This window comes from Arvicanthis niloticus, chromosome 2 (assembly GCF_011762505.2).
Source record: "Arvicanthis niloticus isolate mArvNil1 chromosome 2, mArvNil1.pat.X, whole genome shotgun sequence".
NCBI classification, from domain to species: domain Eukaryota; kingdom Metazoa; phylum Chordata; class Mammalia; order Rodentia; family Muridae; genus Arvicanthis; species Arvicanthis niloticus.
In genome coordinates, this window is record NC_047659.1 from 77,238,838 (window position 1) to 77,263,654 (window position 24,817).

At 39.2% G+C, this 24,817-nt stretch overlaps 1 protein-coding gene across 1 annotated transcript in view; it reads right to left on the minus strand.

Moving 5' to 3' along the window:
• Positions 1-24,817, minus strand: part of Qser1 (glutamine and serine rich 1) — a 57,925-nt gene that overhangs the window by 31,578 nt on the left and 1,530 nt on the right. Inside the window, exons 2-3 of the mRNA XM_034495771.2 lie at positions 8,786-8,892; positions 761-4,441 (exon numbers count right to left, since the gene is read on the minus strand). Of these exons, the coding sequence (XP_034351662.2) occupies positions 761-4,441; positions 8,786-8,892 (3,788 nt within the window). The remainder of the gene's footprint in view (positions 1-760; positions 4,442-8,785; positions 8,893-24,817) is intronic.

Genomic DNA, 24,817 nt, shown 5'->3' on the forward strand with positions numbered 1-24,817 from the left:
GTGGCTGTGATACTCCCAGCAAGGGTGCTAGGGGAATCGAACTCAGATTTCTAGGAAAGCAGTTATGTGCTCTCAACTGAGGAACCATCTCTGCAGCCCAATCTTGTATGCACATCTCCTGACTCTTATTCCTGGCAAAAAAGAGTCATGACTATATAAATTATTATAATATTGTTTCCTTAACCTGTTCCTTAAAAAAGTAAATTGTGGATACACTGGTGGCTCATACCTTTAATCTCAGCACTTAATTCAAAGTTAGACTGGTCTATATAGTGAGACACTATCTCAAAAATAAATAAATAAAAATAAAGTGTACTTACCTGTCGACTGCTAATTGAAGGAAAATGTGAAGTGTCTATCCCAAGATTTGGGAATATAGTTGGGAGCCAGCACAGAGTTTTGAAGGTCTCTCTTAGCCAGATGCACATGCATTTTGTATACAACCATTTCCAATATTAAAATGCTAATCTTTTGGGTAAAACTGGGATATTAAGAAGAAAAGAGAACCTATAATACAAATCTTCCTATTCCAAAACTGCCTTAAGATGTCTATGCTTGGAGAATGCAGATAGCAGACTGTGTAAGATGATTCTTTGTGGCGTAACCAAAATCCTACATGCAAGGAAATGTCAAAAAGCAAACCCCCAAGATGTTCTTGTCCATAAGATGTATTTGCAGAACTGCACAGGTTTTAAAATGTATGCCATAGCCAGAAAACTAATGATAAGATGTGATAACTGTAAACTGTTTAAAACTTTACCTGTTTTCTTTGTTTTATCGGAAGTAGCATCCAAAACAGTTAAGGAAGCAGAGGCGTTCTTATAAACATCGTGGCCACACGTGGCAGGATCTTCCTCATCAGAAGAAAATGAAGATAATTGTTCTAAATTTTTAAGTTCATTGTCAACTTTTTCTGATAGACTGACCCCTCCAGTCTCAGATGGTGCATATGCTGCAGGTGATGTCTTTGCAAATGGTGGGGGACAGAAGGTACGGGTGACTTGGGTTCCTGATCTTCTGGTTCTATTAGGTATTCGAACAGCAAGGGTGGAAAACTGCTGCTTGGGTCCACACTTCAGGAAGTCTAAAAAAGAAGCAATAAATCCTGTTTTGACTTCTGGCTGCTTTTCCTCCACTTCCTTGATTTTCTGCCTCATCTTTTCTTGATGCTGGAAACCTTCATCACAACTTTCTGAGGAAGGGGAAGTGTATGGTAAATACACATCTGTCCCTCTGGGGTTCTGTCGCTTGCACTGAGCAGACTTTTTCAGCTGTTTTTGACTATCTTCTTCCTCTTTACCTTGTTCTTTTCCTTTAGCCTTTTCCTTTGGAAGGTTAAAATACGTTACATCTTGCTTTTCATCTTCACTCTTGCCACTGGCTGCATCCCCTGGCTGGGACATGGCCAGGAGTGCAAGTGTACTCCTTCTATGGTTCACCAACATACCACTATCATCACCTACTAGGGTAAAGTCACTCTCTGATACCACTCTTTCTCCACTTATGCTCCGACTATTAGAGCCAAACTCTTGATTTCTGTTATTATTCAATGCACTGTCAACAGCAATTTCCCTGTCTTCTTTAGACTCGTGGTTTATAGTCAACTGTTTCTTGAATGGGTCAGAACTTTGCTCCTGGATTTCCTGACCCAGTCCAATCATGGCAGAAGGTACTTTAGCTGGTATATTTTGACTAGGTGTTTCCATATGCGGTTGATCATGGATCGTTTCTGACTGAAGGGTGGGTACTGATGAAAGGTTTACACTAACCTGATTTCCATTTAAGGAAATATCATTAATACTCTGTGGCTTTCCTACTGTCGTTGTTATGGAGTTAAAATCTGAATTCACATGCCTGACATCTAATGACCGCTGATAATGAGACTTCGAATCACTATTTTCAATATCTTGCATGGGTTCATTCGCAGCTGACTTGGAAAAGTCAGAAGGTGTAACCCCACAAGCTGCTGCTGTCGCTGCTAAGATGTCATCTACATTTGATAAAATATTTCTTTCATCACTGAGAAGCATTGCCTCTGGAAAGCATATTGATCCAAGAGAAACAAACTGATTCTTTGAGTCATGCGGATTGGTTTCACTGAAGGGACCCTTTGTTGTTAGCTGTTGCAATGGTTTTGAAGGTTCAGGCAGGTCTAGTTTCAGAATATCAGAATTCTGAGCATGAAGCTGCTGTTGAGGATGTTCACCGTTGCTCTGGATGATATGGCCATCCATCTGAAGGAAAGGATGGACTATCTGTTGTGGACTCTGAACACGCTGTACTTGCAAGGATGCCTTTGCTTGTCCCAGGCTTGCCTGTAGAATCCCAGCCTGCTGAAGAATCTGTAAGTCACAGGCAGAGTCTAAAAGGACTGGTGTGTTAGGAAGAGCCTGATGACTATGCCCTAAAGCATGACTTGGAATCTGTACCTGAGATGAGGCACTAAGTATTTGATCATGCTGCTGCTGAACCTTAGCTTCATGCATCTTGTGCATGAGAGAATGCTGCTGGTTGAGGTCTTTAGTATTCAACCTTATCTGTGGAGTTTGCATTAAATTAGTTGCCTTCTTAAGATCAGGGGCTACTGCATTATTGGGCTGGCCGCTTTGCTGGTTAAGTTGTGTCATTGAGCCAACCATGTTTTCTTCTTGTTTTGAAACCTGGAGAGCGACTCCAACAACTTGATCTTCAAGGTGGGAGTTATTTCTGGTTACAGTCTGAGAATACCTATCATCTGCCTTTGATGTCTTATAAACTGACTCTTGAGCATTCACTTCTCCATCAGGTAGCCTTTGGCTTGATGATTCAAGAGATGCTTGTGACTGCAATGCCTGTAATTTTTGCATTGGAAAATCATCTTGCTTTGAAGATGTATACACATTTGAGTCAAGTTTTCTCTCAGCATAAGACTTTGGATCAGGGGAAGGTATGCTACTTTGTAATGTCTGACCACGAGTAGAGGATGCAAAAGATGACTGCACAACAGGCAAAAACTTCTGGGGCTGAGGAGGAGAAGATCCTTGGGTCTGAGCATTTGGGGATGAATGCATAGAAGTATAATTTGGTGTTGGGGTAGAAACTGGCAAGCTCTGACCATGAGAGGCAGAAGAGTAAGAAAGAGAAGGGGCTGTTAATGTCAGAGACTGTCCTGATGCATAGCTTTCTGAAGGACTAACAACTGATAAAACTTGAGACTGAGATGAATAACTGACCTGTGTTTGGCTAACTGGTGATAAACCCTGAGAGTGACCAGAAGAATAATTCTGAGACTCACTGACTGATGACAGGTCTCTTGTTTGAGTAGGGTAATTCTCATTTGTTACTAAAGACAATACTTCTTGCTGATTGGATGAATAACTAAGTGTCTGATTTTCAGAGGTTACAGGCTGAGATGACCCAGAAAAAGTCAATGTTTTGTATAAGGATGGCAATTTCTCAACCCTGCTAGGCCTATAAACCTGTGAATGAACAATAGACGGCACATTATGTGGCTGTACTAAACCATAATTTTGGGACTGACTAACTGATAAAAGGCTTGGTAGCTGTGCTGTAGAATAAATTTGTGCTTGACCTGATATTACAGAACTCTGGTTATGTAAAGGTTTAGAATAGTTTAGTGTTTGCACAGGAGGAATTACACTTTGAGGCTTCGGAATTGTAGTTGATGTTAGTGGTTGTTTTGTAGAACAGCTGTCTACTTTTGTAGCAGAAGGAAGATACCCTGACGATGGAATTACAGATGAATAAGACTGAGCAAGTTCGGCTGAGACCTGAGGGGTCTTCTGCTGCAATACTCCATTGCTCACCTGAGTAGAATCTCGAATTGAACTACAGGATAAAGACGACTGCCTGGATGTTTCCTGAAAATTACTAATACTTGCACTTGATAGGTAACTATGTAAGGGATGCTGTGAACCAGTCAGTTGTGCCTGAATAGACTGGGTAACTGAAGGCCGCTGGTGGTGTTTAATGACACTACATTCTCGAAGAAGGGCTCTTTCAATGGAAGCAGCAGAACTAGTAAAAAGAGCTGAACTATAGGCTTGAGGAGTTTGCTGGGCTCCCCCAAGTGTTGAAGGCAACAAACTAAACTGAGGTTGTAAAAGATGGGGTGCTGACTCTTGAGCTGAGCGATATGTTGAGGACTGAGGTGGTATGCTGTTACTTAATGCAGAACCGCCCAGGCGCTCAAATGCCAAAGCGGTTGGAACAGTTCCCTGGGAAGTCTTAATTTGTAGCAAAGGGTCATGAGGGTTTAAAATTCCATTTGATGTAGTGTTAAAAGATGAATCTTGAAGCACCAAAGGTGAGGTGGTCGCAAAGTTTCTATTACTAAAGGTAGCTGGATGCTGATAAGCAGACAGAGTTGGTGGTGGAAGAGCTCCAGTGGTTGGCAAGGGTCCTGTAACAAACAGCTCAGCTGCTGCTGAGGAATGCATGCCTATGAAGAGAGCACATAAAAATCTTTATGTAATTATAGCACAGATATTAAATACATATTTAAATAAATGTTGACATGGTAGTGACAGACAGATCTCAGGACATCAAAATGTCTAACTGGATATAGATACGAATGTTTAAAATTATAGCTAAGATTGCTTTTTAAAAACAAAATCAAAGTTCTGAAAGATGTAGCAATCTATATTTGTAATGCTTAAAATAGGTGAGTTTACATATATGAAATTGGACAAATGCCATATGAAAATTAAGAAGCCAGTAAAAATGTACATAACTTTCTGGCAATTAATATACTCTAACTTCCTAACACAAAATAAAGTAAAATGTACAAAACAAATGCCTTTTCTTAACATTACCTTATGAAATAATGGTTCAATTTTTTTAATATAACAATTTGTGTCTTTTATTGTTAGACAGTTCATGAGAAGCCAGTACCTGAAGTGTAAGACATTTCTTCAGTGAATATAATTTGGCAAAAAATAAACAAAATCAAGAAGAAAAAGTAAAACCTTACAGAGCTAACATCTCTCATTTTTTTCATTTACTATGACACAGGCAATATTTAGTGTTTTGCTAAATATTTGTGTATGTTGCTTTTGTTTAATTTTTTCTTTGTTCCCTACTTTGTGTGAGTTCTTTTCCTAACTATCTCCTCTGGCTCAGACTGGCTTCTCCACTGTCTCAACTGTCACTAACTGTCTTCTCTTCTCACTCTGCTCTGACCCTACGCATGTCTCCTGGATCCTCCTCTTCTCTAAGTCTCTGTTGGCTTTTTATAACCTCTCCTGTTCCCAGAATTCCAAGAGGAAGCCAACACTGAAAGAAATAAGGTCCTTTAAATGACCAGACATATTAAAACAAGTCCTACTACATTTCTACCCATTTGTTTTAGCTACTAATTATGCAGTTTTGAAGCTGCTTCTCCATTCTTTTCCAGGGTTCTCAGGTTATCTGGTGTGATCTTTCTGTTGATCTGTCAGGAGCATATGCACAACTGAGATAAAAACCTAACAGCAATGCTTCTCTTTCCTGTAACATGGATACCACTTCTTGAACCTTTTATACTCCTGGACTGTCATCTTCTAGCATAGCCTTAGGTAATAAAGAAGGTAAAGGAATTCCAGGCTATAAAGGACACAGTGGTTGAATTACTCTATTGGAGGTTCTCAAATCTATTAACATTCCCCATTTCCCCAATTTCCTTTTTTATAACAAAACCAGGGGAATTCCACAGGTTGGCAGACTCTTCTGTATGTTGAGCCTCCAGCAGCTCTTGTATCAGCTGCTGAATTGCCTGTAAAATTTTAATTTAAAGACCACAAACTTCTTAGTCAACCATGGTAGGGCTGTTGGTATAATTTCAGCAACAACCTCCACCTCCCTTATAAATTTGGAAACCGAATCCCTGCTGTGACTGTTTTTGGACAACCTACAGTTTGTGGTTGGTTGTTCTGGATGACATTTCCCAGTATCTTCCCCAGAAGCATCTTCCATTTCATCTCTTATTTTATGGATTGTCTCTGGTATTGAGGGAATATTAATCCGAATTCCCAACTGCTGTAATAAATTCCACCCCCATACATTTATGGCTATGCAAGCACATAAGGCCTTAGCTTTCCTATTTGACCTCTGTCCCACACATTTAAGCCATCACACACCTTTTTTTTTTTCCTAAGATAACTTTCCAATTCCTAGAAACTGGGTATAAACATTTAAGTGTCACTCTGAATTCCATGACTTTTGTGAAATGATAGTTATATCAGCTCCTGTGTCCACCAAACCTTCCATTTCAATGTCATTCACTTACAACTTTAATTTTGGCCTCTGATCATTAACAACTGTTTGCCAGAACACATGTTTTCCAGTCCAGCCCCTCCAGATATTTCTACTGGATAGGCTTTGCCTTTCCAGAGAAACAGTAACAGCTAAGGAATCCTATCACACGTTAAATTGCATCTCTCTTTTTACCATAAAGCATAATTTAAATTTCTTATTTGAAGTCTTCATTTATAATTCCTAATTCCTAGATGGGAAGTCAAACTGCTCCCTCCTAAGACCATTCCTATTGCCCCTGAAAGACAAAGGACTATAAACTCCTGTAGTTATTTTATTACATTGATTTTTGGAGAATAGCATAAGATATTTACCTATGGCCAAATCTAGAGCAGCATTTGTCTATATAGCATGCATTAAATCTGTAATACTTAGTTGTGGTTTTTCTGCCTGCTTGTTATTTCCTGTCTGACAGGAGGCTAATAGCTTGTATTTTTTGGTGTGGGGCTCTGAGCATCCCCCTGCCCCCCGTTTCATTTCCTGACATCAAGAAATTGCCTTGGACATCTCTCTTGGACATATACTCATTAGTCCAATTGTAACCCTTGCCACACTGCTTGTACACCCCTGGAAGTTTAGGCCTTCTTTCTGGTTTATATTTAGAAAAACTATTGCTTTTAGAGATGCCTTGTTTCCAATTTTGTTTCAAATGTCCATATTTTACACACACACAAGCACTGGGCCTTTTGATATCTGAGACCTCTAGCTATAGCTTGAGGTTTTTTATATTAATTCCCTGTACTCTATTTGTACTGTTCCAAATTCCTGGCTTCTTCTCTCCACCATGACAACCATTGCAACTGAGGGCTAGCCTCTAGTATGGCTGTTACCATTCCCTCTAGTTCAGGGGTGAATAATTCCATTTTGAGTAGCTCAACTATTTAGAGTTTGTTTCATACAAGACAAGTGCATCCCATAAGATATCACTGCTTCTTTAAAAATGCCTTAAGTCCATCATTTCTATAGGGTACCATCCTATGTCATCATAATCTTGTATATTATCTCCATTAGCAGGCATATGCTGGATAAACACTAGGAATACTGTGGACGATTTTGTGACCTAGGACTGTCTGTTCTCAAAAGGTGCTCTGGGTTTAACCCTGTTTCCTGAAAAGGGCTGTCTCATCTGACCATCTGCTTTTCCACTTTATTTGACTGCCTGTCATGGTTTAAATATGCTCAACTCAGGGAGTGGCACTATTTGGAGATGTGGCATTGTTGGAGGTGTGTCACTGTGGTTGTGGGGTTTAAGACCCTCAACCTAGCTGCCTGGAAGTCAGTCTTCCACTGTTGCCTTCAGATGAAGATGTAGAACTCTCAGCTCCTCCTGCACCATGCCTGCCTGGATGCTGCCATGTTCCCACCTTGATGTTAATGGACTGAACCTCTGAACCTGTAAGTCAGCCCCAATTAAATGTTGTCCTTATAAGAGTTGCCTTGGTCATGGTGTCTGCTCACAGCAGTAAGACCCTAAGATACTGCCCTTTGACATAGCTCCTTCCCCTCTCTTCTACTTGGGGAAAACTCCCTCTCTCTGGTTCCTTCCTGGGAATGAGCCTATTTTTTCTTTCCCTTTCCTTGACATTTTTCTTTCATTTGAGTCCCAAGCTTCTCAATTTTCACCTGATTTTTTCCTAGTTGCTCAACCATGTGAGTGCAGGTGCCCAATGAGGTAAGAAGCATCAGATCTCTTGGAGCTGGAGTTACAGATGGTTGTGAGCCACCTGACATGTCAAACACAGGTCTTCTGGAAAAGCAGCATGTTTTCTCAAATGCTAAGGAATTTTATTACCAACCTTCCCACAGACATTAAAATAAAGCTTAATTTTTGCTCCTCAAGCTGCTAAGTAGCTAATTTAAGTATAAAATATAAACTGAATTTGTCTTTCATAATTATCAAACCTTTAATCTGAAACTGAGTTAATTTAAGTTAAACTGCTAGGAAGAAGCCTTGAATTGTGGTAAGAGTTCCTGATGAAGCAGCCTGAGTATTTCGAGACTCAACAAAGGACAAAAATTCACCATAGAAGAGTCTTTAGTGTTAGTACTAGCACTACTTACTTTAGTATCAAGCATTCCCCAAACGTACCCAATGTAGAAGAAAGTATCTCCAAGTAAAATAAAGTTAAAGTTAGATTCCTGCTCTTATTTAAAAAGTAATTTTTGTTTTAGAGACAGCGTCTCATCATGTAGATCTGGCTGTCCTGGGAACTCATACCTACCTCTGCCTCCTGAGTACTGAGGTTAAAGGGCTGCACCAGTATGCCTGGCTCTGGCTAGCTATATTTTAAACCGCCAAAGGTGCAAGAAAGAAAAATGTGTCATTCATCAATTACATAGATGCTGTATCATTAAAGCTAAACTTTATCTCATTTTCATTTTAACATTCCCATGGCACAGGTGTCTTATATATTAACCAAAATATGAAAGTTGATTTTTCTTCTTTCACTCAATATACCCAGAATTATAATATACTTTTAAAAAAGACTATTACCAGTTGCTTGAGGAGTGGTGGCATATCCAGGAAGCTGATGAGAGGCTGTGAACGTCTGTCTTTGAAGAGCATCTGATTCAGACTGTGAGGGATGTCCATCTTCATAGCTTAAATGAGAGAGGACAGCATTAAAAACAAACAAACAAAAAATAACTCCAATGAAATAATCAGAGAGCAACTACCAGTTGTAAGTTAATTTACACAAAGAATACATGGAATGAGCAAAAACAGAATAAACTTCACAGGCAGGGACTGGATTGCATGCTGACCAAGAGCCTGGATTGGCTCCTAGCACTAAAATAAACAGTAAGTAAGTAGTTTATAATATATGTAATATATCATTTATATAGTGAAATATATTAATTTTAAGCCTAATGTAACCTAATCATTATGTATCTTGTGCCAAAAGAAAGAAGTCTATAAATTAGTGTATCAGGTAGACAGTAACGCTGCTGTGTGCCTTCATATTTCATTGAATTGCCACCTTCCATCCCCCTCCATACTCACTGTTCCCTTCCTGTATTACGTCTTACACTTTTCTGGATATACTGAATTTAAATTGGTGAAAATACTGTATAAAACAATGGTTTCAACAATGACATTTTTTTGTACATGCATAGCATGTATTTATATCACATTTTCTTTATCCATCCATCCATCCATCCATCCATCCACCCACCCACCCACTGGTGGGCACCTAAGGCAGTATCACAATCTGGCTATTATGAATACTGAGAGTCTAAACAAGATATCCAACACTGCAGGTATTTCTGCCTTATGCTGACTTGATACCTTAGAGTATACTGCCCAAGAGTATTATAGCAGGATGATACCTAGTTTTAGTTCTTTGAGAAATCTCAACAATGACTTCCATAGCATATGGACTAACTCATGTCCCCACAAATGTACATATATAAAGATCTTTTCCCCTTCTATCAAGCTCTGCATCTGTTTTATTTTCTTGATGATAGCCTGAGGGAAGATGCAGACTCAGTGTGTTTTTTGATGGCTAAGGCTATTAGAAATGTTTAATTCACTGGTCCACTGGGTTATCTCTTAGTGCACAGTTTTAGATTTGTTATTTTTAAATGTATGCCTTGTGTCGATTTATGTATATCACATGCATACAGGAGCTCTAGGAAGCAAAGAGAGAGAGAATGGGATCTCCTAGACTTAGAATTACAGATAGTTGTGAGTTATTACTTTGGTGCTGGGAACCACCCCAGTCCTGTACAAGAACAGTAAGTGCTCTTAACCTCTGAGTTATCTCTCCAGATATAATCTGGCTATAGGCATAGACAAGGACTTTCTAAATGGGTCTCCAATTACTTGGGAAATAAGAATTAAACAAATAGGATTTAATAAAAATAAAAGTTCCCACACCAAAGGAAATATTACCAGAGTGAAAAGATAGCCTATGGAATGGGAGATATACATCTGACAGAAAATAAAAATCCACAAAATATAAAAAGTAAAGTTTTGCTGGGCAGTGGTAGCACATGTGTTTAATTCTAGCACTTGGGAGGCAGAGGCAGGCGGATTTCTGAGTTCTGGTCTACAGAGTGAGTTCCAGGACAGCCAGGGCTACACAGAGAAACCTTGTCTTGAAAACCAAAAACCAAAATAAATAAATAAATAAATAAATAAATAAATAAATAAATAAATAAATAAATAGTAAAGTTTTACTCAGTCTTTTGACCATAGTGGCATGGTGGTATACACCTTTAACTCCAGGACTGGGAAGCAGAAGCAAGGTGATCTTTGTTAAGTTCTAGGCCAGCAAGGCTTAAAGTGAGTTCCTGTTCAACAACAAGATTGCCCAAGTTTACTTGGCGTGTGCGGCAGTTTCACATTCTTGGGTTTGACATACACAGGTTGACTGTCTGAAATTTTTAAGTGAAAAATCTTCAGAAATAAACTGCTCATATTTTTAGAAATTATATTAAAATTTATTAATTGTACAAAATAATGGATTTTGTGATGATTTTTGAGTATATAATGTACTACCTCTATATAACAGGGCCCTCTCCCCAATGTCTTGCTATACAATCCTGACTGGCCTGGAACTCTCTATGTAGATCATAGACCAGGCTCACCTCAAATTCACAGAAATCCACCTACCTCTCTCTACACGCACACATGCACCACATGCTTCTTTGGTAATTATAATTCTAGTTGATTTGCAGTGATACCTCATTACATCTAATAACTAACAATGTTGAACATCCTCTTCAGCTGGCATAAAAAAAACTGTAGTCAAAGTTTACTCAAATCTTTTGCCCAGTTTTATTTGGGCTGTGTAGAGAGAATCTTTATGCACTGCATGGAAGCACCTCTCAATAAAAAGCCTCTGGTCAATAAACTGAGGCAGAATTAGAATGGGGGACATCCTGGAGAGAGAAACAGGATTCTGGAAAATAGGCTCTGGATATTTGCCCCAAATGCTGAAGGAGACAGTCACATGAAAGTGAAAAGAGGTAACCAACCACGGGGTGGAACTTAGAATAAACGGGTAATTCTGAGTTCGTCAAAAAACAAACCAAAGCTCTGGCCTAGGCATTTACTCATAAAATATCAAGTCGCAGCATCATTATTTTCAGGGGACAAAGAGGCCAGGTGGAAAACAGGGCTGTACTCTTATGAATTTTATGAGTTGCCCACATGTTCTAGAGTCAACTCCTTAGACAAAGACAAGTATTTTCTACCAATCCATAGCCTTTATTGTTCTAAAAACATCTTCAAAAGAGCAGTACTTAAATCTATTAAACACAGTTTGTCATTTTGGCTAAAATAAAAATTGTTGTCTAACCCAATGTTTCAAAGAATTGTTTCCCTTGAGTTTTCTTCTGGAAATGTTAGAGTACAACTGGAAAAGCCCATCAGTTTCTAACAACAGGGACTGAGGATGACCAAGTAGTATATTTAACATGTATGAGGCCCTCTAGTCAATTCCTAAAAGAAAAAGCAAAATGAAAAGATAAAGACTTATAGCTTCTTTTATTGCTGTGATAAAATACCCCATAATTTAGAAGAAAAGGGTTTATTTTAGCTCACAATTCCATTATTGCAGGAAAAATCTAGGTGGAAGGAACTTAAAGCAGCTAGTCACTATGTAGTCAAGCGCAGAGAGAGAGAGCAGAAAGCCCTTGTGCGTACTCACTGCTCAGCTAGCTTTCTCCTCTCTGTACAGGACCCAGATCCAGGGAACAGTGCTGCCTATTTACTGCCTGGCCTTCCAACATCAATCAACATAATAAAAATAACCTACACATGCACTCGCACACACAGGCATACCAACCAGATCTAGACAACCCCTCTTTGAGGCTCTTTCAAGGTCAGTCTAGATTATGAAGTTAAGAAAATGTGTGTTTATCTGCAGTCTTTTAGAAACTGAGAATCTTCTGTTCCAAAATCTAAACACTCCTAAGATCTGCAAGTATGTGAAGATAATGCAATGTTCAAAACATCTGGATTTCAGATTCCACTTGGAGTTAATTTTTTGAACAAAAGGTAGTAATAGCTCAGATTCCCCTTCCCATACACAACACAACCTAGAGATTGAATTTAGGGCTTGTATATACCAGGCAAGCTCAGGGTACCACTAAGCTATATTCCTAGCCCTTGACTACTGGAGACACATCTCCTATATAGCCTAAATTAACCTTAAATTCATTTATGATTGTGCTGGAATTAAAAGTATAGGCCACTAGACTGGCCGAGTATGTGTTTTTTTAAAGATGGGGTCTAAGTATGCTTGCTGCACTCAAGGTCACAGATATCTGCCAATCTCTGCCTCCCAAATTTTGGTGCTAAAGGTGTGTACCAGGACATCTAGTCTACAGTTTTGTCTTAGCAACTATTTGAAAGCACGAAGATTATATATGGTATAAAATTATAGTTGTAGTTAACAACAGTTTGTGAAATTTAGATCAATTAAGACCCCAGGCTCCCTATGGTCCAGCAATTCTACTCTTAGAGATCTAAATCCACCCTATAAATGTTGACAGCTTTTTCCTAACAAAGAGTAGAAACAAACTTTTATCTCCAACAACTGATAAACCAATAAACAAAATATAAGACTGCCATATACTGGTACACTGTTCAGACACAAAATGGATGAGTATAGAAAATACTAAGCAGAAACCAAGCACAAAAGAGAAGAGTCCATATGCAATTCCATTTGTATGAAATTTCCCAAGTGTGTAAACGCATGAAAAAGCTATGCTTGTCAGGGACTGGGATGCCACAGGAAGAGGAATGTAGTTATTTATGGGGTGAGTAAAATCCTTTAGAATTGGACAGTATTGACTGTTGTACAACCTGTGATTATCCAAACTGTGCTCACTGGTAACGTCTCTTTCTGGGCAACATTATCAGCAAGAAGACAGCTTATGATAGGTCAGCCTTGTTGCTTCTGTGGCTGGCCCAGCTCTATATACTGTATAATCATTTTAAACATGTTATATGGAACTAGGGCTACACAACAGCTCAGCTGCAGAGTACTTGCCCAATATACACGTCTTCCTAGTTTGGAATACCAGCACTGGGAAAACAACAAAAACTCTTTGGACTAGGGCTGAGGATGCCTAGTATGTGCAAGGCTCTGAATTCAATTCTTTACTATTTGGGGACTGGGTTGGGGGTTGTTTGTTCGTTTGGTTTTTGGTCAACCTGATGCAAGCTAAAGTTATTTGGAAAGAACTTTTGTTGAGAAAATGCCTATATCAGATGACCCATGGACGAAACTTTAGGACATTTTCTTGATTAATGATTGATGTGGGAAGGCCCAGTTCGCTATGGGTAGTGCCAACCTTGGGTTGTATAAGAAAACAGGCTGAGCAAGCCACGTGGAACAAGACAATAAGCAGAGTTCCCCTACAGTTTCTAGTTCAGTTACTGACTCGATTCCTGCCCTGATTTTCATTTAAGATGAAATGTGACTGAGACATGCAAACTGAAATAAACCTTTCTTTCCCCATGTTGTTTTTGGTTGTAATGTATTATCACAGAATAAACCCTAAGACAAATCCAGATCACAAAAATTAGTTACTCTGTATATCTGTAAGTTTTAAGTAAATTTTAGAAGGCTAAATATTACAATAAGCTACCCACCTATATTCCTTGTTGAGGCAACTCCTCACTATGTAGCCCAACCCAATGTGAGATTGAGTCTAGGGCCTCTCTTACCTCAATGTCTCTAATTCTGGGATTACAAGTGTGAACCACAGTGGTTTTTCTTAATGTGTTGTTTCTTTAAAGCTATACATCAGCATCTATGTTGCAAGACACATGGAGTAACAAGACACTGAATCTTGAGTGCTGGGCTTCTCTCTTTGTTTAAGGGGCTTCTGACAACACAGCGGTGGGAATCATCCTCTTTAGAGATTAAAAAAGCTTTCTGATTCTACTAGCTCTTTTAAGTTCCAACTGAGACTCACATCTCATGGTATCTGTCAGTCTAGGAACACACTTCTGCTCATGTGCACCCTCCCTCCCTCCCCGTTCTTGGTCTACAACAGGAATGCCCCTTATTCAATAGCAGGTGCATTCTGCCATGGGTCAAAACACCTTGTTTCATGGGAAACCTTGTTTGTCATTCCCACCACTGAATCACTAGATACTTCTGTGACCATGTGCTTCTCACATAACATACGAAGCTTGTGTTCATTGTCCACTTCAATGTGTGTCAGACAGTGACAGGGAAGACTTTTAACTTCATCTTGCCATAGCTGACAGCCTAGGAGGTGCCAAGTAGTTTTAAACAATGGCCAATTTATTTATTTTTTAACTCTAGAGTGTTAAAAAAAAATGCTTCAGAATACAGGTACTGTTTCTAATTCCTGTATTTTGACCAGCTTAGGAAAAAAAGTACAAGTATTTAAAGTTCCACATAGCCTTTCCTAAGATCTTTAACCCTCCCCAATCCTCACTCTAAATACTACATTGAACTAAGGCCCAGAGAAGAGAATGAACAAAGAGATGTGTTCCAGACTTACACCATCTCTAATCCACACAATCATGAATGGGAGGAACACAGTCTTAGGATAAAGTGAGTCAGAGTCTTGGATGAGAAATTATCCTTTTTCTTTAGTTGCTGTCACTTAAACTTAAATTTTTGACTTTTTCCTCAAAACCAAAACAAATCAAAGTTGCCACTCTCTATCCTGTTTTGAGTATAAATAATTGTCCTACTTAGGGTTTCTATTGCTGCAATGAAACACAATGACAGAAAAGCAAGTTGGGGAGAAAAAGGTTCATTTAGCTTACAGTTCCATTTTGCCATTCATCATTGAAGTCAGGACAAGAACTCATGCAAGGTAGGATCCAGGAGGCAGGAACTGATTGCAGAAGCCACTGAGGGTGCTGCTTATTGGCTTGTTTCCCCTGGCTTGCTCAGACTGCCTTCTTATAAAACCCAGGACTAACAGCCCAGGGATGGCACCACCTACCATGAACTGGGCACTCCCCAGAGAGGGAAAATGCCTTACAGCTGAACCTCACGGAAACTTTTTCCTCAACTGAGGCTCCTTCCTCTCTGATGACTTTAACTTGGGTCAAACTGATGCACAAAACAATAATCTTTCCCTACTTTTTGCTTGTTTCCTTGGGTTTTTTTGTTTTGTTTTTGAGATAGGGTTTCTCTGCACAGCCCTGGCTGTTCTGGAAATCACTTGCCTCAAACTCACAGAAAGTCATTCACCACCAGGTTTCTCCCTAAGATTTTAATCTAATTAGCTTAAAAAAAAGAAAACTATTTCATTAACCAATTGTCTATTAATGTGATATGGGGTGTGCACATGCCACAATACTTATGTGGAAGTCAATGGACAATATGTATGGTGTGGATTTTCTACAACTTCCCTGCATCTTTAAATGGGTTCCGGAATTGAATTCAGGTTGTCTGGATTGTGTAGTCAAGCCTGGCTGAATTTGTTTGTTTATATTTTTATTTTTTTTGTGTAGCCAAGATTAGGAAAGTTAAGTTTTCTAAGACCATAATGCTCTTAAGTGGCAGAGGGCTGACCATCCTGGAGCTCTGTAGTCTGGGCTGGCCTTGAATTGACAGAGCTCCGCCTGTCTCTGCTTCCTGAGTGTTGGGATTAAAGGCCTGTGCTGCCACAGCCACCACCAGCAGCAGGTGAGGATCATGACACTTTGTAACTCCAGCTCATGGGTTGACACCTCTTACAGCATCTGCAAACACATACATACAATGCAGACACCTACACATAATTAAAAATAAATTTGGTGGTCAGGAAAGCTCTGTAAAACAAGTTGCCAAGAAAGATAAGATTCACATCAGTGTTTTCAGCTTGGTCCTTAAATTAGCAGCAATTGAATAACCTAGAAATATGTTAGGAATGCAAATTATAGGGCTGTATCCCAGATGTACTGATTCAGAAACTCTGGAGAAGGGCCAGCAGCCAGTGTGTTCAGCAAGTCCTTCAGGTGATTCTCAGGGACCAGTAAGATTGTTATCAGGGATGTAACTGTCAAACTCCTTGCCTTAGGACATTTGGACGGGCTGCTTACCTTAGCTACTTTCTCAAAGAGGAAATGTTTTATTTAACTGCCCCTTTGCCTCCCTACTGGCTAGGAAGTTAAGCTCAACAGGGACAAAGATTTTTGCCAGACACACGGTAACACATAAAGATGTGGAAGAAATGGAGAATCAAAGGGTTCAAGGTCATTTTCAGCTACATAACCAGACTGAGGCAAGCCTGAGTTAAATGACACCCCATCCCAAATTAAACAAACAACCCCCTCACCAAAACTCCCATTTTGTTTTTTTAAGACAGGATCGAGCCATGTAGCACAGCTACCCTGGCACTCCTACCTAAGCCTGAGCATGCTATTGAATCTTTTTTTCCTAAGATTTATTTATGTATATGAGCACACTATTTACATGTATGCCTGCACAATAGAAGACCGCATCAGACAGAAGAGGGCATCAGATTCTATTATAGATAGTTGTGAGTCAACATGTGGTTGCTGGGAATTGAACTTAGGACCTCTGAAAGAGTAGCCAGTACTTTTAACCACTGAGTTATTGCTCCAACCCCTGTTACTGAATCTTAAATGCCTACAAGAGTTGTACAGCATTTATTGTAAGAAAGTGTTTCATATCAGCATTTGTTTATTCAATGTATACATAGTTCAAAACAGGTTGGGGGCTAGGGAGATGGCTCAGTTGATAAAGTACTTGGTATGTAAGCATGAGAAACTGGATTCCCAGCACCCACAAAAGCCAAGCATGTTATCTGTTACCTCAGCATTGTAGGAGGCAGAACAGGCAGATCCCTAGACTCACTGGCCAGCCAGATAGCTGAACTATGAGCTCCAGGTTTAGTGACAGACCCTGTCTCAAAACACTAAGGCAGAAAGTGATAGAGGAAGACACTATTTACTTCTGGCCTCCATGTACACAAATGTGCATGCACAATGACATGAATACAATTTTTTTTTAACACACACACACAAAAACCTCTAGCTGAATACTGACAAACTTATGAACAATTTCTGTCACTTAAAAAACAGTGGTTGTGTTGCTGGAAAGACTTAGTATGTAGAGCACAGGCTGCTCTTCCAGATGACCCAGGTTCAGTTCAAAGCACCCATATGGATGGCAACTATATCTGCAGTTCTAGGGAAGGCCCTCTTTGACCTCTACATACATGTGGTGCACAGACATACATTCAAGCACATACATTAAAAATAAATATACCTTTAGAAAAATAAAAGTGACACATGCCTTTAATCCCAGAAATTGGGAGGCAGAGGTAGGAGGATCTCTGAGTACAAGGCCAGCTGATTTATGTAGAAATTTCCAGGTTAGCCAGACTATATAGTAAGACCCTTTCTCAAAAAATAGAGTTGGGCAAGGCGCATGATGATCATGATCAAGACATTGTATGAAATTCTCAAATTAATCCAAGTATACCCGTCTCTTACCTTCTAATATGTTTGCTGCCAACAACCCCTAGTAATTTTATCTTTTTGTTTACTCGTTTATTGAATCCTCCCTTTTTCTTGTGGAAGAGGCAAATGTAGCATAGGGCACACATGGTGTCAATCCTCTCCCGCCAATCTGGGGATTGAACTCAGGTCATAAGGCTGACAAATACCTTCCCAGATTGAGCCACCTCACTGCCCCATCATCCTGATCTTTCTACCCCAGCATCACAATAAAACTCTACCACCTCCCTCTTGTCTAATGTAGTACAATGCCTCTTATTTCACAACCTGTTTCCTAGTTCTAAGGCCAATTCTAACCAATTCTGTAATGAATTGCCAAGTTGATCCTATTAAACCAATTCATAGGAGTTAGATGGTTAAGAATACTTGTTCTTCCAGGATACACGTTCAATTCCCAGTACCCGCATGGCAACTCACAATTACCTGTGACTCCAGTTCCAGACTATCTGAACACTCTCTTCAGGCCTCTGAGGGTGTTTCATATGCACATGGAGCAAAGACATATATGTAAGCAGACACTCACACTAAAATTATTAGGCTAATACATTGACATCTATCACTTAATAAATGCTATAGTTTTCCGCTAAGGGCTGAGAATAAATATACTTCACTTACTAAAATCTTTTATCTCTGCTATTCCTTTATTGTCTCTATACACACTGCTGAACTCACACTTCTCTGGTCTTGCCATCTAAGAACAAACACTTCAAAGTAAGTAAAAAACATTGCAAAGAAGGAAAAATAACTTAGTAAAAATTATTTAAATTTGGTGGTGGTGGTGCTGGAAAGGTAGCTCAGAGCTTAAGAGCACATGCTGCTCTTAAGAGGACTGGTACCCACATGGGGCCCACTCACATTTGCCTTAAATTCCAGCTTCAGTGGATCTGACACCTTCCTTTGGCCCCAAGGGCACCCTCACACAAGGGGCATACAAACACACAGACATACACATATTAAGTAAAAATAAGCCTTAAAATAAAACCAATTCATTCACAATATCAACCTTGTATAAGATCCTTTCAAGTTCCCTAAACTTTACAGAGATTAAACTCTAAAGCATCCTAAAATCTAATACTCACTCTGTGGCAATGTAACTCTGGTGAGCCACAATGGAACATACCTTTATATATAGTCTCTCTCTCATAATGACTGTACGTAACCAGACTGCACAGGCTGATAGACTGTGACAAAAGCAATGCTATACCAGTTCAAAGACCAGACACAAACTTGAGGAGCAAAACCCACGTCCTTCCTCTTGGACACTTGTTCTTGGAAGCTCCTCTCTGTGCTAATCCCTTTCTGTCAGGCAACACCAACAGTTTGTGTACAGTCTAACTGACAAAAGATTCACGATTATCTTAAATAGAAATAATTTTCCCTCTAAGTCCCCCCAGCCATATTTGTACCTCTCCCCACCCCCGCCCCACAAAAACCCTAGGGTGTATACCTAGATGTTTGCTGGCACTCAGAATGCAACAGTGTTGGCAATACATGCTGCTGTGTGCTGTTCTATACACTGACATGGCTCTAGATGCTTTTCTAAGTTATTTTATTTAGTCCTTAGGAATCAAAACTGTCGGTGTTTGAGAGATGGCTCGGCAGTTAAGAGCACTTGCTGCTCTTCCAGAGGTCCTGAGTTCAATTCTCAGCAACCTCATGGTAGTTCACAACTATCTGTAATGGAATCTGATGCCCTCTTTTGGTGTGTCTAAAGACAGCATACTCATATACATAAAACAAACAAACAAATCTTGAAGAAAAAGACAAAAAAAAAAAAGAATCCAAACTGTCCTCACTCTATAAAATGAACCAAGGCATAAGAAACTTGTTGAAAATCATACTGAAACTAAGTCAAAATACAAACCCAAACATTCTTACTCTTTAGCTTATGCTATCAATCACTACAAGAATCCTGGTCTTGTGAAATGTACATTGTAGTGGTAGAGCTAGTGAGATGGTGAAAAAGTAGCAAACCTAAAAAGTTACAGGAAAACCAGTAAAACTAATTCAAAGACGGTGGTGATAGGAAGAAAAACTACATTCTGACTACTAACCTGTTCTGTGCCCCTCCATCAGGGCAGTCAGAAAACATCTGGGAAAGAGCTGAAATGTCCAGAAACAGCAAAGACAACTCCAGGTAAAAAGAACAGCCAGCAGAAAAGTCATAACCTCAGCATACTTCTGGAGAAAAAAACGCCAACCTGACTGCAGGGATGGTGCAAGACAAGAAAAATGTGATAAGACCTAAGAATTAGTTGAGACTCAGACAACAGAGGGTCTCAGAGGCCAAAGATCTGACTGTCTGACCTTGAGTAACACTGAAAGGTTTGAATTAAGATACTGCATCCCCTGATTTGAGTTTTGAAAAGTTAACTCTACCCATTCTATACCTAATAAAATAGGGTGGGGGTGCAGAGGTGGCTCAGAGGTTAAAAGCACTAGCTAGCTAGTTTTGCAAAACCTGGGTTTGATTCCTAGTATCCATACAGGTGGCTCACAACCACTTGTAGCTCCTCCTACACCCTCCTCTGACCTCTAAGAGCATTGCATACATGCATGCGCACTCGCAGAGCATTCATACACATGAAATAAGTGAAACACAATTTAGAGAGCCCAAAGTAGAAGCAAGGAAAGCAACAGGAAACAACTACAATAGCTCATGTGAGGATTATGGTAAACAGTGGCAGTATTTACTAAGATGGAAAAGACAATCATGTTTTAGAATTAGTATGTTTAAAACACCTACTCAATATTCACATGAAGGTGTAGATAAATCTGAATATAAATTTGAATGTCACTTCATTCCCATCAAGTTCAGCTAGAACAAATGGAGAAGAAAAGAACTCTAAGCCTGGCTCGAGCCAGCATTTAGAAGCCAAGAGGAGTAACAGGTATATTAATTACCCTACCACTCTTGTAGATCACAAGTTCTTTAAGTGGCAGGACAGTCAGTGTCTTTCCTATTTTTGCTGTACCCTGTAGAACTTGGTCTAGTATCAGGGAATTCAGATGCTACATTTTAATGAGTGAATGAATGCAAGTCATTACATTTCTGAAGCTTTCACTGAAGAGATATGTGTCTGATGATAAAAGCAACATTACCTCATCTATCCAGCAGGAACCAGACACCAATTTAATGAACAAAAGAAAAAACATGTATGTTATGGCAGATACTCTTTAGTACTCACTCCAGAGAATGTGGTAAGGAAATATGACAACAAGCAATGGCCAATATCACTATTTTTTAATAATCAAATATCTAAACCCCTTTATCTTGAACCTGCTACAGGGTGGAGAGGGAATAAGATGCATATATACCCTCACTCCAACTCCATTTTATCCCACACAAAGTCATGTTCCACCATACCTGGTTTTTATGTGATGCTGGAGACTGAACTCATGGCCTACAGCATGCTAGGCAAACAATCTATTCTCACTGAACTACATCCCCAGCCTGAGTGAGTCTTAAGGTTTCTCTGTGTAACCCTGCCTGTCTTGGAACTTGCTCTATAGACCAGGCTGGCCTTAAATTTAAGAGAGCCACCTGCCTCTGCTTCCTGATTGCTGTGATTAAACTCTTAAAGCTAGAGTGTCCTTCAAGTTTTTGGAAAAGATCTTTAAAAGATCACAATTTATATGTAAAAACAATCCCAAATAAGCAAAAGACTATTTCACCAAACTTCTTTGTATTAGAACTCAGAAAGTATTAATTAATGCATGGAAACAGTATTGTTGCTGTAGCTATCATTTACTTCATGAGCTAATTTTTACTAGTCACTGTTTTAAAGCCACACATCACAATTTTCACAAATACCCTTTGCACTAGATTTTTCTAAAATAGTTTTATCAGTATCAGTATTTTACCTGCATGTATATATGTGCATCATGTGTATGCATGGTATCCCCCAGAGGAGAGCATCCAATCTCCTGGAACTGGAATTACAGATGTGGGTGACGGGAACTGAGTCAAGCCTGAGTGTCCTTGTTCTTAACTGCTGAGCCATTATCTTCAGCCCTACAGTGCATATTCTAAGATTCTTTTATGGATGAGAAAACTACAGCACAGACATATTAAGCAACATGTCTGCAGTCACAAAGCTTGTAAGTCACGAGACTGAGATTTAAACTTGAGCGTTGTGAGTTTAGAACCTCTATGTTTAGCCATAATACTGCACTGCTGTATGGTAAGTCTAATGGTATTCACCATGTGACAGTTAAGCTTTCCCCGACTTGGCCTAGAAACAATGCACTATCCTATTTCAGTGTCCTTTTTGCTGTAGACTGAACATTCTTCTTTCAACTGCACTGCCCTTTCCAGGTTCTCCTTCATCATCTCTGGCCCACAGCTTTTCCTTGTTCTTGACTAGTTTTTAAGTCCTCTTCTAACTAATCCCTCATGTTTACTCACAGCTTGGGACTGATGTGGTTTTAAATGCCATCTCAAAGGAGAAGACTTTGTTTTCAGTTCAAACCTCCTTTGAGTACCTAGTCACATATTCCACTATCTCTCTGACCTTTTACTTGAGTAGTAAAGGTCATTTGGTGATGAGCTCATGTTTTTATACCATCTCACTTCTATTTCTCCTTACAGATCCATCTTTGTCCACACCTCCTGCCATCTAGTAGCTCAGTCCAGAAACCTGAGAGTTCTGTGCATAGTCACCAAGCCTTATTGCCTTTTATGGGCTGAGACACTGGAAAAAGAGGCTGGCTTTGAACTCAAAGTAATCTTCTTCTATACTGGGATTACAGGTGCAAGCTTCCATGCCTGTCTAGCCCTGGGACTGTTAAATATTCCTTTATTTCTCTTTGTTTACAATTTGTACTGATACAAGCTCCTATATCTTTCACTTACATGATTTATAAAGCTCCCTAATTTAAGAGCACCTTAGCCTTTTTCTTAATCTCTTTACCTTATTCCCCTTTATAGAATCCATATTGAGAACACAAAAGCAAACCCTCCAAACAATCTCCTAAAAGGTCATAATAATGAGCAAAGTATTTGCTCAGTTGGTTTCTAAAAATGAGGGGGCACAAACAAGAAGAAATGAACAAGACCAGTTCCTTGCCCAAAACTACACAAGTAACTACCAAGTGCTAGGTTAGAAACATTCAGAGTCCAAAATCCTCTCCATAAATCCTTTTAAAAGAAAACAAAAACCAGTTTCCTCATCCTTTTCCAAGTATTACAACAATCAAATATGGCATATACCTTTAATCCCAACACTTGGGAGTCAGAAGTAGGCAGTTCTGTGAGTTTGAGGCCAGACTGGTCTACATAGTAAGTTCCAGGACAGCCTTGTCGAGAAAATAAAATTAAAAACCAACCAATGAACCAAAATCAACCAAAGAAACCAATAAAAAAATTTTTAAAAAATCTAACATCTGATGAAACTGCTGTACCAAAGAAAATAGGATTTCAAACTCACGATTCACCAGGCACCTCCTGTTGAGTGCAGTGAACATTTTGGGAGCAAGCAAAGACATAAAGTAGAATGTTAGATCCCATGTCAGTAACAAGTGAATGCCATGACCATCTGTCAGTTTCTGAGTAAGTTACAGGAAACAAGGTGGCAGACAGGCTAATTCTTTATGGATAAATATCTGTATTACATCATCACAGCTAGTGTTCATTTGCACCTTCAGAAAAACCTGCCACAAAAGAGAAACAAAAACATTCAACTGATACATGAATTACAAAACAGCTTTCTTAAATGTTGTAAAAATATGATTAAGCTTTTGAAATGCTTGGTCTTTAAGGGCTCTGAAGGCACACTCCAGCTACAGTACTTCTGATATAACTGAAATCAGAGGACATTTGCTTGGTTTGAAGAAAAGTAAAGTACAATTAAGAAGTGTGAGCAGCCCTGTACAGATGGCCTAATCCTAACACAACATGTTAACAAAGCAGGTTTTATGGGGGAGGGGGAAAGCCTGCATTTTCTATGCTATAATTTAGCCGGCCACACCCCTCCAAAATGTTTTAAAGCAAGGGGGTGGGGGTTGCATTTAAGTACCAGTAACATCTAAATACAATAACAAAAATCTTTTAAACTTGTTTTCAAACATTCTTGGGTAGTTATTCAGTGTTACCCTGATAACATTTGGAAAATATGACCAGCCAGTGTTTAGTTTTTGCCTCAGAGGTATTCTGCTCAAAGAAATAACAGACAATAACTAGGCAGCATTTCAGTGTTATTCACCAAAAAGAAAAAAAAAATTATTTGAGATATACAAAATGCTACACATTACCCATCACTGCTGTTCACTGGAAAGTTAATTTGTAAATTATAGATAATGCAACTGTTCTCTGTAAAATGATAGTTAAACTACCATCAAAAATAACCAAGGAAGGGCCTAATATCCTTCCTAAAAATTCTTCAAAATGGTTTATTTACAATAACACAAAACTATAGTTATTTCTGAAAGACCTTAGCATCTCCGGTTAGCTCGAAACTGGAAAAATCACTTTCTTTTTAAAAATCCGGGCTCTTTTTAAACAAAAGGGCAAACATTTTTCTGAGGCTTAAAATTACTCTTTTGTTGAAGCATTATTATTTTTCTTTCTTTCATAATAATTCCGAGGTACAATCTAAGACAAAGACTAGTTAATTCTTTACACATCTATTCTAAATCATGAAAGCGGCACTTTCATAAAAACAAAGGTAATTAGAATAATGTGTAAAGTGAAATAAAAGTTCACTCGTGTTATTAAAATCTTTTAGAAACCTGGTGAGATTATATAGGTACAAGGCTTCCTGTTGGTAGCTGAGGATGAAGTCATTAACAAGCCAGGATTTCCCTGTTTGGGGGTCAGAAGCTATAACTACTAGATCCAGTATTGTTCAGGGGAGGCGGCTTTAAAAACACCCCGCTCCCAAAGCCTCCAAACCAGACCACGCCTTCCAGTTATCATTCGAATGGGACCGTTTCAAAGTGTGGTACTGCTACACATTTCTCGAGAGCTCAAATATCATACAGGAGTCCACATTTTGGGGTCTATTGCCCATGCTGGAGCAAAGATGAACTCTTGAAGCCCAGCACTATACAATGAAG